The sequence below is a fragment of the Peromyscus maniculatus genome, chromosome 12 (assembly GCF_049852395.1).
Source record: "Peromyscus maniculatus bairdii isolate BWxNUB_F1_BW_parent chromosome 12, HU_Pman_BW_mat_3.1, whole genome shotgun sequence".
NCBI classification, from domain to species: Eukaryota; Metazoa; Chordata; class Mammalia; order Rodentia; family Cricetidae; genus Peromyscus; species Peromyscus maniculatus.
In genome coordinates this window covers 83,536,878-83,554,416 of record NC_134863.1, presented here as the reverse complement: position 1 = coordinate 83,554,416, position 17,539 = coordinate 83,536,878, and the positions used below count along the sequence as shown (strand labels likewise).

General features: G+C 50.3%; 1 protein-coding gene across 7 annotated transcripts in view; it reads left to right on the top strand.

The window, feature by feature from the left end:
• Cldn14 (claudin 14) overlaps positions 1-15,695 on the top strand; it is a 111,094-nt gene extending 95,399 nt beyond the window's left edge. For 5 of the 7 annotated variants that reach the window (XM_076549252.1, XM_076549248.1, XM_076549249.1 and 2 more), the window contains 2 exons: positions 6,035-6,208; positions 14,381-15,695. In XM_076549252.1, coding sequence (XP_076405367.1) covers positions 14,462-15,181 — 720 coding nt within the window. In that variant the 5' untranslated portion in view covers positions 6,035-6,208; positions 14,381-14,461 and the 3' untranslated portion in view covers positions 15,182-15,695. Of the gene's footprint in view, positions 1-5,686; positions 5,982-6,034; positions 6,209-14,380 lie in introns of those variants that run through there. The other 2 variants (XM_042259620.2, XM_076549250.1) reach the window with 2 other exon arrangements.
• The last annotated feature ends 1,844 nt before the right edge of the window (positions 15,696-17,539 follow it).

The following is a 17,539-nucleotide window of genomic DNA, read 5'->3' as shown; positions in this document are numbered from 1 at the left end:
AGGGACATGGGGCATTTAAGTACCAGAATTGAGCCCCGTGGTCACATGAGACCCTAACTGGCTTGCTGGAAAAGCTGTGAGCCCCTTGGCTAATACTTTATAACAAGACATGGCAAAAAAAATATGCAGCTCCCTGGTTTAACATGAGGCCAAGGAGGGTCTTTCTCGGGCTTAATTATTCTCCTTTTTACTTTATTTACCGAGAACTTCTAGAATGATTGGGCTCTGCCACTTTCAAAGTCACTTCTACATGTGCAGGTGTATACATGTACTTGCCTGAGTGAGTGTGTGTGCCTGTGTGTGTGTGTGTGTGTGTGTGTGTGTGTGTGTGTGTGTGTGTGTGTCTGTGTCTGTGTCTATGTGCACTTGTGCGTGCATGCGGTGTGTGTCCATGTGTGAGCTTATGTGGGCAAGAGACAGGGCAGAGCAGGGCAAAACAAATCTGTCACACACACACATATTAAATTGACTGTCTGTATAATTCAGACTCTTCCCTTCCTGTGGGCAAGGCCCTGATGGTGTCTGAGGCATCTCTCGAGCCCCTGCCTTCCTCCTAAGGCCTCTGCTGTCTGGTCCATGGCAACTGAAATATTTTGGAAGTATGTGGCCCTGCAAAGTCCTGCAGGCCCCTCAGATGTGACAGGCACACTCTACAACCAGGTGCAGACAAGGAGAGTTATCAGAACCCTTCTTGATAGCTACACCTGGGCACACAGCAGATTCTGGACTGGTACCCTGTACCTAGACACAGGGCCCATCTCAGACCCTTTTCTCAGAACAATAGTCATTTCTGGTGACTCCAGGGAGGGCTGGTAACTCTGAGGTAGTGGTGGTGCAGGGAAGAGCTCGAAGCTTGTCTGGAAGGAGGCCTCGGGTGAGGAGGACCAGACTGGAAGTCCAGACAAGATGGCTGGCAATGATAGCAGCTTCCTCCTGTGCTCACACTTCATTAAATACCACTCACATGAGGGCGCTTATATCATTACAAGGTCTGAGGCACACTAGAGGTGTGACGTTGGGTGCCAGCAGACAAGTGTGTTAGAGAAGTAGCAATTGGGGGTGTGGGTTGCCCAGGGCAGGTGTGGCAGGCACCACTCTGCACCAGGTCTGCTGCAGGCCGTGTGGCACCTCTGCCTGGGGAAGCCTGGAAGGGCTGAGGGAGCCTCCCACAGCATCAGGCTTCCTGTCATGACCCTGAGTCCTAATGTAAGCGTTCCCCGGGATTTCCATCGGGCTCTTGGCCACAGACAGAACAGAGATGGGAAAGGACGTTTCCATTGTCTGAGAACACAGTATCCCACAGAACTCCTTCCTCATAAACGTGGGCAAGGACAACTGGGTAATCATGTGAGCTCAGCGCATTTGTATTTATACTTTTACACTTACATCTAAAATATGAGGTAAAACAATGCCACCCTAAGGACCAGTTGTCTCCAAACTTCAACCTCAGGGTGGCACAATTGGGCGGTGATAGGCAGGACCTAGTGAGAAGGTTTTTTTGTTTTTGTTTTTGTTTTTTGTTATGAGACATTCTCGTGAGGAGATTGTGAGACCCCAGTTTCTCTGCTTCCCCTTTCCTTCCTGTCCCAGAGAGCAGCACGCCACCTCACACTCCCGGTCACGAAGCCCTCAGCGCGCAATAGGCCACTGGTCATGGGTGAATCCTCTAAAACTCGGAAGCAAAATAAACCTTTCTTCTTTTTAAGTTAATTGTTTCAGGGCTTTTGTTGTTGCAATGGAAAACTAAATAGCATAAATACCCCAAAAATAAAATGTACCACTTTAACGGTTGACTCAAGACAGCTCTCACTTCCAAAGGAATCAGCGGTTCATTCTGAGCTAAATCAGAGTGACTCGGGAACAGATTTGGGCTGACTCAAAAGACATGTTCCGGGGTTGAGAAGATGGCTCAGCCATTTGAGAGCACTGACTGCTCTTCCAGAAGACTTGGTTCAATCCCCAGCACCCACGTGGTGCCTCCCAACCATCTGTAACTCCAGATGTGGGACTCTGCACCATTTTTTTTTATCTCCATGGACACTGTACTCATGTGGTGCACAAACATATGTGCAGGCAAAACATCCACACACATACAACAGAATATTAATAATAGATTAATGACAGAAGTATGTAACCGGGCATAGTGGAGCATGCCTTTAATCTCAGCACTCTGGAGGCAGAGACAGGCAGATCTCTTGAGTTCAAGGCCAGTCTGATTTACAGAGTGAATTCCAGGACAGCCAGGGCTAGCCAGAGAAACTATGTTTTGAAAAAAAAAAAATTGTGTAAAAAGACATGTTCCACCATAGAAGCCGCTATTTTGAATTTCATTAGTTTCATAACAAAGATAAGTCAAGGTGTTTATCATTAAACTGGCTGGTGCACAGGCTGGGGTTACTACACCATGGAGAAGTCTGTTATTGGTCTCAGATGTTAGCTGGTGACAATCTTAGCCTAGGCTGGTGGGAGCTCTCGTCTGCTAAGGATACAGTTCAAAGGTTTACCCGATAGCCATAGCATTGCCAGTCCAGGCACAGAGACAGCGGAGGCCATCTAAGGCTCATAACTGCCTGTAATTCATGTCTGTCATGCATGAAGCCCCGAGTTCCATCCACAGCACCATGTAAAAACAAAACGAAACAAAAACCCTTTATTTTAATGATGTTTTCAGGACTATTATATTAAGCAGTGAGTAAGGCAAACACAATGTTATGGTGTGTGGACATTTTGTCAAACCCTTATAAGTCTTGACTTCCTTTTGGAACAACTGTTCCTATTTGGGACTAAATCATGGAAGGTCTCAGCATTATGGCTTGGTCTGAGTCTCTGGATAGACAAGATTGCACCGTTCTTAGGCGTAAAGGCAAAGTCGCTGGAGCATCACGGGAGTCTGTCTAGACATAAAGGTGTGGGTTGGTTTCCATCCATCCGTCGTTAGTGACTCCAGCCTGAGTGAGCATCGGGTGCGTGGTCACTCACCCTGCCTACTCTGAGCAGGGGTCACAGGCACAGCTGCCCAGGGACAATTAGCAGTCCGGGAAGATTGTCTTGTCAACACTTGACTTCTAAGTGAAGTAAGCTAGTCACAAAACTATGAATACTGTCTGTCCCCACCACACGGGATGTTTAGAACAGTGAAGTCCGTAGAGACAGTGGGATGGTCGGCCACTAGACACGGAAATGGGGGGGGGGAGGGTTGCTTAATGACTCCAGATGTTTGTTGGAAGTCACAAAAACACTTTGGAGCTAGAAGTTGACATATCTATCTTCAGTGCCCAATGTGACTGACTTTGTACATTTGGTGGCAGAACTATGCTCTTAGATGATTCTGTGAGCTGAGGATGCCGGAATAAAGAAGATCCGCACCTGGGTCAAAGGTTCTGTGAGGCTGAGTAACTAGTCAGAAGTTCGTGACTGGGGGAGTTAGAATCTTTCGGCTCCAGAGCCAAATTATTATTATTATTATTATTATTATTATTATATTTATATTTTTAGTTTATTTTGATGTGGAGTAGTGTGTGTCTGAGTGTGTGTATGTGTGCATGAGTGTGGCGGCAAGAAGAGGGTGTCAGACCCCTGAAGCCACTCAGCTTAGGTGCTGGGGTCCAAACTCAGGTCCTCGGCAAGAGCAGCAAGTGTTCCTAACCACTGAGCCGTCTTTCCAGACTTCCTGGGCCGTTTTCGGTCCCCTTGAGATTCCTTCACCGGTACCTCTCCGCCTGACCTAACATGTTTTTCCATCACATGTTGTTATCTGAGAGCTGGAGAGTAGGCTCAGTGGTCAGAACATGAGCCGCTCTCGCAGAGGACCAGAGTTCAGGTCCCAGTACCCAGGTCAGGTAGTTGACAACTTTCCCTTACTTCAGTGCCAAAGATTCACCACCCTATTCTGGCCTTAAAAGACATCCACACTCATGTTCACACACACACACACACACACACACACACACACACACACACACACACAATTTAAATATAAAGTAAGATCTTTTTTAAAACAAAGTAAATTATTCGCTACTTTTATTTTCTCTCTACTCAGGACTTCCTAAGAATGTACAATGAGTGTCGAGAAATCAACACGTTATGTAAAGTGCCGGGGATGGGATGTAGGCGTAGAGTGCTTGTCTGGCTCACATGAAGTGAGTGAGTTCCCTCTAATCAGCATCCAGAAGGCTGAAGGAGGAAAATTCAGTTTGAGGCTATCCTTGGCTACACAGTGAGCCCCCACAACAACTCGGGGGAAAAAAGTCCCTTCAGAACATTTGCATCTTAGTGTCCTGCTGGCACCCCAGCAGACACCAGTGATCTTCAAATGCCCCGGCCTGTCCTACCTCCAGGGAGGCTCATTCCTTCCATGACTCCATCTCAGCTCATGGGAAGTCTTTCCACAGGACGGAGGGTGCAGTCGGGTCAGAAACTGTCAAACCTGGGCAGAAGACTCAATGAAGTCTTTGGCCCAAGCACAAGGACCTGAGTTTGCATCCCCAGGACCTCTACAAAGAGCTGGGCACAGTGGAAAACCCGGAACCTCAGGGCTGGGGAGGCAGAACAGGCAGATCCCAGGGGCTCCCTGGCCAACAGTCTAGCCAGTCATCAAGTTCTGCCACATATAGTGAGAGACCCTGTCTCAAAACATAAGGCAGAGAGTAAAAAAGGAGACACTGGATGTCAGCCTCTAATATCCACACGTATACACATACACATAGACAGACAGACACCTACAGAGAGACAGACAGACACACACACACACAGATACACACAAACATAGACATACATGCACACACACAGAGACAGACAGACACACACACAGAGACACATACACAAACACAGACACACAGAGAGACAGACAGACACACAGAGACACACAGAGACATACACAAGCAGACACACACACAGAGACAGACACAGAGAGAGACACACAAACACAGAGAGACACACACACACACAGAGACACACACACAGAGACACACACACAGAGACACACACACAGAGACACACACAAACACAGATACAGAGAGACACACACACAAAAAAAATTAAATGAAGCACAAAACTTTTAAAGATGAAGCAGACACTAAGTTGTAGAAGCTCACACTACCACCCCTCAGGTGCTCCCTCCCTGTCTACACCATTGTTGCTAGGGACGAAGGGACCAGACTGAACCATGCCCAGGGCCATCTGCCCAGCAGAGATTTTTCACAGCATCCCCTCTACCAATGACTGATGAGTGCCGAGAGAGGTTCCTGAACACTTAGATTCGTTACCATAGAGAAGCTAATGGAATCAACCAGAAACTCAGTGGTTCTCAGCACACCGTGGCCTCCCAGAATCACACCCTGGACTCCTGAAGGGCCTGGAGTCATTCCTAGCCGGGCCAGGTCTCTGCACCACCTTGGAGGTCTCAAGGCCAACATCTCCCACCTCCCGAGAAGGCTGTCTTCTCCCTTCGGCTCTTACCTCCAACTCCCGATGTACTTACTGCCCGTCATTCAGCACGATGCCCCATTGACCTACCTACTCAGTACCGTTTCCTGCCTACAGACATCACCTGAATCAGCCACCAGGCTAAAAACAACCAGAGAAGGAAGTTGCTCCTTCCTCAGAATTCACTGGCCCTTTTCAGTATTGAGAAACCAAATTGCTCAATAGGAAAAAAAAAAAAAAAAAAAAAAGTCCAAAGCCGTGTGGGGACAACTGCCAGGTGGACGGTTCAGAGGACGTGCCACTGTGGCCACAGCTGGCATGCAGGAGACCTTTTTACTCATTGACAGGAGTCTGGTGACTTTTAGAGAAGCCGACAAATAAAGCCAGAGCAGAGAGGTCGGAAAAGGGTGACGGAGCAGTGGAGGGGGGGACGCTTCACCTGCTGGCCACAGAGACCCCTTAGTCGGCCCTGTGTGGATGTCTCGGGTGTTCTTGTTCCAAATGCAGATATGACGTTTCCGGTTGGTCTTGAATGCCTGCCTCAACGAGGCCACCAGGTAGGGCGCCCCGGGTGGTTAATGTTAACCAAAGGGCGTGTGTGCCCACGCAGGCTCTACTCAGAGACCGTAATTGACCAGACAACTGTCTCTCAAACACCCTGGCCTCGAAGCTTCCGGTTGGTGAGTGAGGCGAAGCTGGAAGACCTGCTGTGTCCCTGTGGTGTCCCTGAGCCCAAGCCAGCTGCGTTCCAGAGCAGCGAGGTGGATGGGACTCCAGGTCTTCTGTGAGTGAGTTGGCGGTTGGCTGTCATTTCTCTCAAAAGCTGGGCCCCTGCCCTCGGGTGTGTGGGTGGATGAGTTGGAAGGCAGTCAGTGGCCTGGAGAAAGGGAGCGCTCTCCAGGTGAAAGAGTCACTGTGGTCCTTGGGCCTGGGTGTCTCGGGGGACCGTAAGACATTGGGATGAAGGGCAGCCAAGCTGCCGAGGACCCAGGAAGGGCAGGAATCTGGTTCCACAGTATCTGGGCAAAGCTCTCTCTTCGCTTGCTGGACCTCAATTTGGGAGCAAGGACTGAATCCGTGGGATGTTCGGGACGCTGTGTCAGCTGGGGAGCTTTATCATGACTGTTCAGAACTGCTACCTGAGAGCATCCTCCTCCTCCCCCTCCTCCTCCTCCTCACGGAAACCTCTCCCTGACCCCCAAGCACGCACACATATACTTGGGAGAAGAAGAAATGAGTCAGTTCGGTTCCTCTATCTGTCTGTCTGTCTGTCTATCATCTATCTATTTATCACCTATCATCTATCTATCATAGCTCTATGTGTGATTGTGAGGATGTGTGTGTGTTTGAGTGTGCGTGTGTGCACATCCATGGGGAGGCCAGGAATACTGTCCACCTTATTGTTTGAGGCAGGGTCTCTCATTAACTTGGAGCTCACCCATTAGTCTAAGCTGACTGACTGGAGAGCCCCGGGGACCCACCACCTCTCCAATGCTGGGTCTTTAATCCTCCACTCCCTTGAGCCCCACATCCTCAGCAGCTGTCTTCCCAAGGCAGGTGACAGGACTCTCTGGACAAGGTAGAAAAGGAAGCAGGATTAGCATTCTGAGAGGGTCTCCAAACTGGAGATATCTGGGGCTCTGGCTTTTAATTCCCGTGGAAAACTTGACATTTTTGAAGGTTTAAGTCCTTTAGGTACTAGGTTTAGATTTGAAGTTGGTAAACTAGAGCATCACCCACAATGGCGGACCTGAGGTCCCCATCTGGGTCTGAGGCTGCCTGTGGCCTCAATACTTACTTGCCCACCTCTCTCTCTAGCTGGCCCCTGATCCTTATGAATGATCAAACCTCAACCTCATACTCCTTGCGTTTGCTGGTGGCCCCCAAACTGGCCCTTCAGGTTTTCACTGTATTATCTCGGCATCTTCTCCACAGCTTAGGAAGCCTCTGCCTCGAGGTGGGTGGTGGTGAGTCAGGCTGAGCAGTTTGCCTCCGACGACTCAGGCTGGGAGGCAGTGCTGGCCTCTGCCCTTATCTGGATCCCTGTGATCCACCAATCTTGGAGGCTTCCTGTCTTTTACGTACTTATCTGTGCAGTGAGATCGATGCCTCGTGAGGCATCTGTGGACAAAACTACACAGGTGAAGAAGAGCAAATTCATCTTTGGGAGCCATGGAAACATTACCCCTCTAATGACTTCTCCTTGCCGTAACAGAAGCAGCTTACGGCAGAGGGGTGTGCGGTTCGAGGCAGAAAAACCATCACCACAGGGACACGAGGCAGAGATGAGTGCTGCTCCCACACCCCTTTCGCATTCAGTCAGTGCTCCCAGCCCCTGGAACAGCAGTGCTCCCAAAGTTCACTATGAATCTTCCTCCTTCAACTAACCTAAATCGAGAAACTCCTTTGCAGAGCCATGCAGAGTTTTGTTTCTAATGTTGGTTCTGGTGCTGTCGATTGGTCAATAGCAACCATCTCGATTACTAACAAGTATTTCCTGTTATCCATTTTTTTAAATATTTATTTACTCAGGCAGGCCGTGCATGTGGAGGTCGCAGGACAACTTTCGGGAGTCAGTTCTCACCTTTCATCCTGTAGAGGCAGGGTCTCTCTTGTCTCCGATGCGACACTGTGGGGCACTGTGTACTCCTGGACAGCTGCCTCCACCTCCCATCTAGTCATAAAAGTACTGGGATTGGAAATCCGGGGCTCCAAATCCAGACTTTGTGTGGGTTCCAAGCATAGGACTCTGGTCCTCCGACCTACACGGCTAATGTTTCTCTAAGCTATTTCTCTAGCCCTGAGTTGGGTGTGTGCATGTAGATAAAAATCGATGAAGTTTAATATGTTTGTGGGGTGGGTTTTTTTTTCTTGTCTACATCAGAAAAGACGTCCTGTAGTACAGAAATATATCAAAGTCAAGCTTGTACCAAGGCCATCTTGAGATTCAGACAGTGGATCTTGCCAGCTCAGGAGTGATTCCTCTGTCTGCCTGGCGTGTGTGTTTCTTAGTCAGGCGGCGAATCCCCACACTGTTTGCCAAGACCATGAGCTTTTGTGGGGCTCAGCCAACAGCAACAGCGAGAGGGGAGCTTCCGCCCGGGCCGTTTGATGGCGGAGTCCGACCAGGCAGTCTGACGGCTGCCCGGCATCTTGCCGTCGAGTGACTATAAAGAGAGGAAGAGAGGAGGCGGGGTTGCCACTCTGCAGCTTCCCTCCCGGTGGGTGGGCCATCATGGGGATCCCATGGTTTCTCTATGACAAGAGAGACATGAAACCTGTGGTGGGGAGCCCCAGGTCTGTGTCCACTGGCCGCTCCTGGGCACCGGAGACCAGCGACAGCTTTGTCCCCAAAGCTTCCGGTGCCGTCCAGTGGACGACAGTAACCATCACGATTACTGACAAGTATTTCCTGCTTTCCACTTTTTAAAATATTTATTTATTTAGGCAGGACGTGCATGTGGGGGTCAGAGGACGACCTTCAGGAGTCAGTCTCACCGAGTTTCACCCTGCTGAGGCGGGGTCTCTCTTGTCTCCAGGCTGTGCTGTGTTCTCCTGGACAGCTGGATAAGGGAGCTTGGACCATATTCATGGAGGTATCCAGGCTACACTTAAGAAAAAAACAAGCACATGAAGCCATATTTTTTATACCACAGGACACTGTGAGAGAGTCCCCGCTCCTTTCAAACTCACAACCAGATGTTCTCGACTGTTTAATGGGGGGAAAGCCCCAACGCCCAGCTCTTGGGTTCATCCTCACGGACAGGGCTGCAGGCCCGATCTGTGGCTGCTCCAAGGAGCCAGCCTCCCTGTGAAAGGTTCACTCAGCTGTGAGCACTGCTCGTTGCTACCGACATCTTGGAATTCCCAGTAATTTCTGAACAAGGATCTGTGTTTGTATTTGTAATGGGTTCAGCTTGAAAGCAGGCAAAGGTAACACCTAGCACCCAGTATGCCTCAGAGAAAGTGCACAGCCTGATCACATGTACACATGAAAGGCAAGCCAGAAAGGCCACATGCTACCCTCTCTCTGGGTCCTTGAATTCCAGGGAAATCTACAATCTGAAATCCCATCAGTGACTCAGTTAACTTGAACTTCTAAACATGTAAAAGGTGTAGACAGGGCTGGATGTAGCTCCGTTTGTAGAGTGCCTGCCTGGCACACGTGAAGCCCTGGGTTTGATCCCCAGGACTGCACAAACCGGATGTGGTTCTGCACACTTATAATACCCAAACTCAGAAAGTAGAGGCAGGAGGATCAGAGATTCAAGGACATCTTTGGCTACAAATCAAATTTAAGGCCAGCCTGGGCTATGTGAGACTGTCACAAAATTAATCAATTAGTTAATTTAGTTAACTGAAAATTCAAAGTCGGTATATTGAAGTGGCATCGGCTGCACCGTAAGCCAGGCCTGGTTGTGCCTGTCTGAAATCCCAGCACTGAGCATCGGGTAGAGTCAAGAATGTCACAAGTTCATCCTTGGCTGCACGTAAATTTGAGGCCAACCTGAGTTGTGTGAGACCCTCACAAAAAGAGAGAGGCAGGAAGGGAGGGAGGGAGGGAGGGAGGGAGGGAGGGAGGGAGGGAAGGAAGGAAGGAAGGAAGGAAGGAAGGAAGGAAGGAAGGAAGGAAGGAAGGAAGGAAGAAACCCGTATTGCTTTAAATGTTAATGTCACCCAAAACACTGTAACAAGGACATAAATGATGCCTTGGGACCAGATGTCTAGACATCCAGAGAGCTAACACCATGGCCACAATCCTTCATCATCCCATCACTGTCTGTCTTCACCAGCCATTGTCTGGTTGCCCAGGGCCATCTGTCTCTCACCCTGCCAGCCTCACCCACCTGGTCACAGCTCTTCCAGTGTCTCTCACCCAAGTGTCACAGTCTTTTCCTCTTTGGTCTCCTTGCTCAGCCCAGTCACTTAATGACTTTGAACTTGAATTTCCCCACCTTTCAATGAGAATAACAAAATGCACATTGTAGATGCTCAAGAATCCACCATTGGTGGAAGCACAAGGTCCAAGTACCAGGGACACTGAGCACTTTCACCTGAGGAGTCCCTGGACTCAACATGCAGTCTCGGAGAACGGGGTTGAAGCAGCCTCCACAGTGTTTTATTTAGCATCGGTAAATCTTTGCTTTACATTTTCATATGCACCACATTTGTTACAGCGGCCCTATGTCCCAGTTCAATGTTCAAATGGATAACTTTCAGAGGTTCACAAAACTCACAGGCCAGCTGTGCTGTCTTACCCCTGGAGGTTTCCAATCCGGCCGTGACAGTATCCTGTGGCTTGGTTTGGGGTTTTCTCTTCCCCTCCCTCCCTCCCACTCAGCTGTATGTCTGTGTTGATCTAGGTCCTAACTGAAGGGGGCCCCACTGAGCTCTATTACATTTCCAAGGCAAAGCCTGGGCGATCACTGAGTCACCTTATCCACACCTGACCCAAACCCCAAATTTGGGTTTTTATGATCTATGAAACCAAGACATGTTGATTTAAGAAAAACTGACAGTAATTCAGACACTGTCCGGGGGATTGAGGGGGGTACTGGAAAGATGGCTGCCTGGTTGAGAACACCTACTGTTCTTGCAGGAGCTGTAGCAGGTGGCTCTTACTGTAACTCTAGTTCCAGGGGATCCAAACCCCTCTGACCTCCACAGGCAACACACATGCACACTCACACACAAACTCACACACACAGACACACACACACACACACACACACACACACCACGGTGCAGGCACACATACATACACATAATTAATAATTAATTTTTTTTAAGAAAGGAGAAAGAAAAGCAGACAACCAACCTAAGAAGGACAGCCAGCCAGTGGTTGGGTGCGGGCAGCAAGCTGAACACACCTTAGCCTCAAGCTCTTCCTAGGTTAAATATTATTATTATTATTATTATTATTATTATTTAATGTGGAGAAGCCCAGTCATTTGAACCATGTGTGGGCCACTTAGACAAAGCCTGTTTTTTTGACAAAGCCTGTCTTTGAACTTCATATCTACAGGAGATTTTCCAGATCTTTCTTCTCTTTTTCTATCTTCTACATTTAGAGACATGAAGGTAGACGCTGCTTTGTTTAATGCAGTGACCACACAAAGCCACCAGATCTTTCAGCACTCTGCTCTGGAGGAGGCTCACTCTTGTATCAGACTTGGTGTGTGTTTTTCTCTAACTTCCTGGGCTAAGTAGACAGTGCTGGGGAGAGGGGGGAGTAGCTGGAGGGAGGATTAGCTGAAGGAAGGAAAGTAGCTGGGGAGGGGGAGTAACTGGGGGCAACGGGGGAGTAGTTGGAAGAAGAGGGAGTAGCTGGGGAGGAGGATTAGCTGGAGGAAGGGGAGTAGCTGGGGGAGGGGGAGTAACTGGGGGCAGTGGGGGAGTAGTTGGAAGAAGAGGGAGTAGCTGGGGGAGGATTAGCTGGAAGAAGGGGAGTAGCTGGGGAGGGGGAGTAACTAGAGGAAGGGAGAGTCGCTGGGGACACTTAACGAACAGAAATTGATTCTAGAAGTCTGGGACCTCAGAGGTGCTCCTCCTGAGGGCTGTGAGGGGCAGCCTGTCCCAAAACTGTCCAAGTTTCCAGGGGCTGCTGGATCTGGAACATTCTGGGCTTCTAGATGCATCGCTCCAAACTCTGCACCAATCTTTGCATGTTTTCTCTTAGTCTTCAGGTGTCTTCTGTCTTCTCATAAAGATGCTAATCTTGGCCTGGAGAGATGGCTCAGCGGTTAAGAGGGCTTTGCTCTTACAAGGCAGGTTTTAGAAAAATGAAAAATAACCTAGCATATCTATGCAACTAGGAAAAGAACAGCTATAAAAACAGTTTTTTTTTTACTGAAATTCAGTTATTTCATCTTAAAATGTTGACAATCTGCATTCTTAAAAATTATTCATTTAGTATGTTGTGCATGTATGTACGTGCACATATGTGGGGGACGTGAAGATAGAGATTGGGGACAACTTGAAGGGTTGGTTCTGTCCCTTCCACCGTTTGGAACCCAGGGATCAAACTCGGGTCCCTCAGGCTTGGCAGCAAGCACCTCTACCCACTGAGCCCTGGTCTGTATTTGTAAAGAGTCTGAGTAGTGGGATGATGCCTCCTGGGAAAGGCTTAGAATTCCTGTGATCCAGGCGACTTTCGGTGTTTTACACTGAATCTGGCGGCTCTTGCAGATTGAGAAATGACGTCTGAGGTCCTGCACCCTGAAATGGTTTTCATCTAACCAACACAAGCGTTCTTGTTTGGAAAAAGTGTTTTCTTTGCCCGCGTGTGCAGACATGGGTTAAACTACAACATGTCATTTCTGTTTGACTTGGGGGAGACATCTCCCACTGATGTCCTGAATGAGCACAGTAGGCACTATCATGCAGTTTAGTTCTGGTTGCGTGAGAATCAGTGATTCTCACAGACCGCGTGAACGGCCTAGAAAGTCCTGTCAGTTTAAACTATCAATGCCTGCAAGGCTGACAGGAAACTTAAAGTTATAGGAAGTATGGGGCTGTAACAACCATCTCTAAAACTCTTTAGGGTGCAGGGAAGCCCCCCGACACACACACACACACACACCAATGCCTTCACCTTGTCAGATGCTGCGCTGCCCACCTGGCCCACTGGGGGCTTTCAGAACCTTTGTCTTGGACCTGCACCTCCCTTGCAAATGTTCCCACAGGCAGACACATGCCTGTGGGGAAAACAGTAGCCCACAGGGAACTCCCAAGTCAGCCCTGGGTGGGCCAGTCCCGCCCACCATCCTGCCTGCCTTCCTATGCAAACAGCAGGGCAGGTGATGCCTTCCGCAGCAGCTTGGGAGGAGAGTCACGAGGTTTCCAGGGAGCTGTTCAGTTAATATGTTTTCTACAGAATGAATGGCCTTAAAGTGAGGATCGAGGCCAGGAAGAAATGCTTGATGCCAGCAGCCGATGCCACTATGGGAGAGAGGGAAGCTGGAGGTGGGGGGAGGGGGCTCATTAACACGTCTTAAATTAGAAAATCCTTAAATTAAAAATAGCAACCTACTGATTTCTAAAATTAGCCCTCCTTGCTTTCCATAAATACACACTGAGACCTCCCCAGACTGGTCCACTCACCAAGCCCGTGGGCTCAGGCAGGTGAGCTTTCCTTATGGTCCTTACTTAATGAGTAACTTCACAAGGAAGGGTTGGACAGGCTCTAGAGTTTGAGGTCAGGGGTCATCCGGGGAGCCCAGTGTAGTCCCACCGAGGGCCACCTGGAGCAGCTGAGGACTGACCTGACTTCTGCTTGAGGGAATTCCCCACCCTGGGCTGCCTCTGTGGCTAGCAAGGCAGAGCTGGCCCTACACCGGGCGGGTGGGGGCGACACCCTGTTACAGAACCTAAGCTCCTGGCCACCTGGGAAACCTGTCCCTGGGCAGCAGTCGGCAACCTTGATGTCACATCGGCTCTGAATTCCAAAGCAGCCTCTGGCCTGCCTCTGGGGTGCCTGAGAAAGTCACCGCCTTAGAGACACAGCCACCCAAGGCTCTTCTCCCAGTCACAACTGGTACACCTTAACAGGTGTCAGTCAGTCCAGGCTGTGTGGATAACATTGTCACCTCCAATGACTGACCAAACAGAAGGAAGGTCCAGGTGTAACAGAAAGACCGGAGGAGGGTAGACAAAAGGCAGAACTTCCTCCACGTGCTTCCCGTGAGTAGGTCCCAGGAGACATTCAGAATGGGGGCTCTGAAGTGCAGTTCCCTGGGGGTCTCCAGGAAGCACAGGCTGCTGAGACCTGCATCTCTCTCTTCCAGATCTGTCCGTCCACCCTGTGAAGTCCCCGAAACCATTTTATTTTTAGGACATGTTAATTATCATACCAGCTGCCTATGGAAAAGTGTTTGGGCGACAGAAATAAGTGCATCGAGATAATATTTAACCCAGTTCCCTTTCTCACCCTCCCTCTCCTCCTCGGCTTTATTAGGCCTCCTGCGGGCACCTGAGGACCAGACCCACCCCTGGGGACCTGGGCGCTGCCCGGCGCGGCTAGCGGGGCCCCTTGGCCATGGCCAGCACAGCCGTCCAGCTCCTGGGCTTCCTGCTTAGCTTCCTGGGCATGGTGGGAACGCTCATCACCACTATCCTGCCTCACTGGCGGAGGACGGCCCACGTGGGTACCAACATCCTGACTGCCGTGTCCTACCTGAAGGGGCTGTGGATGGAGTGCGTGTGGCACAGCACGGGCATCTACCAGTGCCAGATCTACCGCTCACTGCTGGCGCTGCCCCGGGACCTGCAAGCTGCCCGGGCACTCATGGTCATCTCCTGCCTGCTGTCGGGCATGGCCTCCGCCTGCGCTGTGGTGGGCATGAAGTGCACTCGCTGTGCCAAGGGCACACCCGCCAAGACCACCTTCGCGGTGCTGGGGGGCGCGCTCTTCCTGCTGGCCGGCCTGCTGTGCATGGTGGCCGTGTCCTGGACCACGAACGATGTGGTGCAGAATTTCTACAACCCGCTGCTGCCCAGCGGCATGAAGTTCGAGATCGGCCAGGCCCTGTACCTGGGCTTCATCTCCTCCTCCCTGTCTCTCATCGGGGGCACCCTACTCTGCTTGTCCTGCCAGGATGAGGCCCCCTACAGGCCCTACCAGGCCCAGTCCAGGGCTGGGGCCACCACCACAGCCACCGCCCCTGCCTACCGCCCACCAGCAGCCTACAAGGACAACCACGCCCCCTCGGTGACCTCAGCCTCGCACAGTGGGTACAGGTTGAACGATTATGTGTGAGTTCCTTCCCCGGGCCTCTGCCAGGGCTGCTGGGCCCCGAGGGACCGCTGACGGATGCAGGGGAACACAGGGACCCACGTGCACGTGTGGAAGTGAGCCCAGAACACAGGGAAGGGCGCTCTTCAAAGCAAAGACTTCCCAAAAGTGCTGGTTTTGTATTTATTCTATGTATTTATGTGAGTGGTCTAATAAGAGCTCAATAAAGAGTGGCCCGGAAGCTCGGCCCACGGGGTTGGTTTGCCGCCCAGGAAGAAGCCCCTTGGAGGTGGGTCTGTGAGGTGGACAGCAGCAGGTCCTGCATCAGGCATGGAAAATCTCATCTGAGCCCCAGGGATTTGGAGTATCCTGGTTGTGCAGCCACACTCAGGATGAGGACCCCTGAGCCTGACACTGAAGCACTAGCATCCACTAGTGCATGATGGGAAAATCACAGAAAGCCAATTGCTGTGCCCCACCCTCCCCCACCCCCACCCCCAGGAAGTCACAGAAGCCTCGAGCAAAAGTAAAGAGGTTGCTGTCTACCTGCAAAGCATTCTCATTTTAATATAATGTATTTGTGTGTGTGTGTGTGTGTGTGTGTGTGTGTGAGAGAGAGAGAGAGAGAGAGAGAGAGAGAGAGAGAGAGAGAGAGAGAGAGAGTGTGTTTCTGCCACCACGTGGGACTTGGGATCAAACTCAGGTCACTGGGCCTGCCCCAAACACCTCTCCACACTGAGTGATCTTGCTGGCCCAACAGTTCCCACTTCAGTGAGCTAAAAAGGGAAGCACGTCTGGTGCCTCCACTTACTATGCGTTGGCCAGAATTTCAGTCAGGACTGCTTGAATTTGCTAGACTCTTTTCTGGGGTAATCAGTCCTAGTTGTCATGACAACAGGTTCTAGAGGGCTCCTTCAACTAGAGAAAAAACTCCTAGAAAGTTGGCGGGGGGGGGCTTGAAAGCTTCGGGAACCCTAGAGTCTGTCCTTTCTGGCTTCAGTCACATGACCAGAGAGCTGAATAATGTCTCCCCCAACCTCCCTCCTGCAGCCTAACCATGGTTCTGGGCTCGCATCCTTGCTCTGCCTCAGCCTCGGTCCCGGGCTTTGAGTGTGGAGGAAAGATCCACAAGAGAATTGCAGTGGAACAGGGGAACTCAGTGGTTCTCCTGGGAGACCCTGGCCCATGATCACAAAGGTGAGAATAAATATCCAAAAGGGAGGTGAAAGGGGGCTCACTACCCAAGTCCTGGACCTAGACAGGCCTCAGGGAACTTCCTCACCCATGCATTAGCGACTTTTCTAATAATAAGCATACCTGTCAGGGACTGGGATGAGGTCCCACTGGAGAGTGTTTGCCCAGCATGCACCAGGCCCTGGGGTTGGTCCCCAGCATTGCATAAAACTGTGTGTGGAGGTGTGCACCAGCTGTCTCAGAAATTAGAGGTGGAGATGGAAAGATGAGAAGCTCTTGACTACACAGCCTGTTCAAGGACAGTCTGGGCTGCATGAGACCCTGTCTCAGAAATGAAAAACAAACAAACAGCCTGTTAAGATGCAGCTCGGGGGACTGTATTTATTGTGGCTACAGTCTAAGGGTTCAGTCCACCACGGCAGCGGGATCGTGATGCAGCTGGTTACGTGGAATCCACAGTCAGGAAGCCATGAGTGAGAAATCCTGGTGCTCGGCTGGCTTTCTTCCTGCTCTCAGTCCGGTGCCCCAGCCCACAGGATAGTGCTGCATACACTTAAGGCAGTTTTTCTTCCTCTGTTTAACCAGTCTTGAAAGTTCCTCATAGACATGCCAGGTAGTTAATCTCCTAGATGAGTGGTTCTCAACAGTCCTAAAGTTGCGACCCTTTAATACAGTTCCTCATGTCATGCTGACTCCCAACTAGAACATTATTCATTCCTACTTCATAACTTTAATTTTGCTGCTGTTGTGAATTGTAATGTAAATATCTGCTGCGTGACCCCATAGGAATCGTGACTGGCAGGTTGAGAATCACTGTTCTAGAGCCTGTCAAGTTGACAACCAAAGTTAACCATCACACTCCCTGGGGTCAACTTTGTCCTGACATTGCAGGGCTCTCTCGACCCTCAGGTCCCCAAATGCTGGGGAGAAACCAGCTGCTATTTCTAGGCAGGCAGAGGCTCTTAGGGGTGGGCAGAACTGAGGAACCTCTTTGTTTCCTGCAGCCAGTCCAACTTACAAACTCTGTCCATGAGCCTCACAGGGATCTCCTGGTATCTCAGGGTTTCTATGGCCAGGACAAGACATCACAACCAAAAGCAAGTTGGGGAGGAAAGGGTTTATTGGGCTTATACTTCCACATTGTAGTCCATCACTGAAGGAAGCCAGAACAGGAACTGAAGCAGGGCA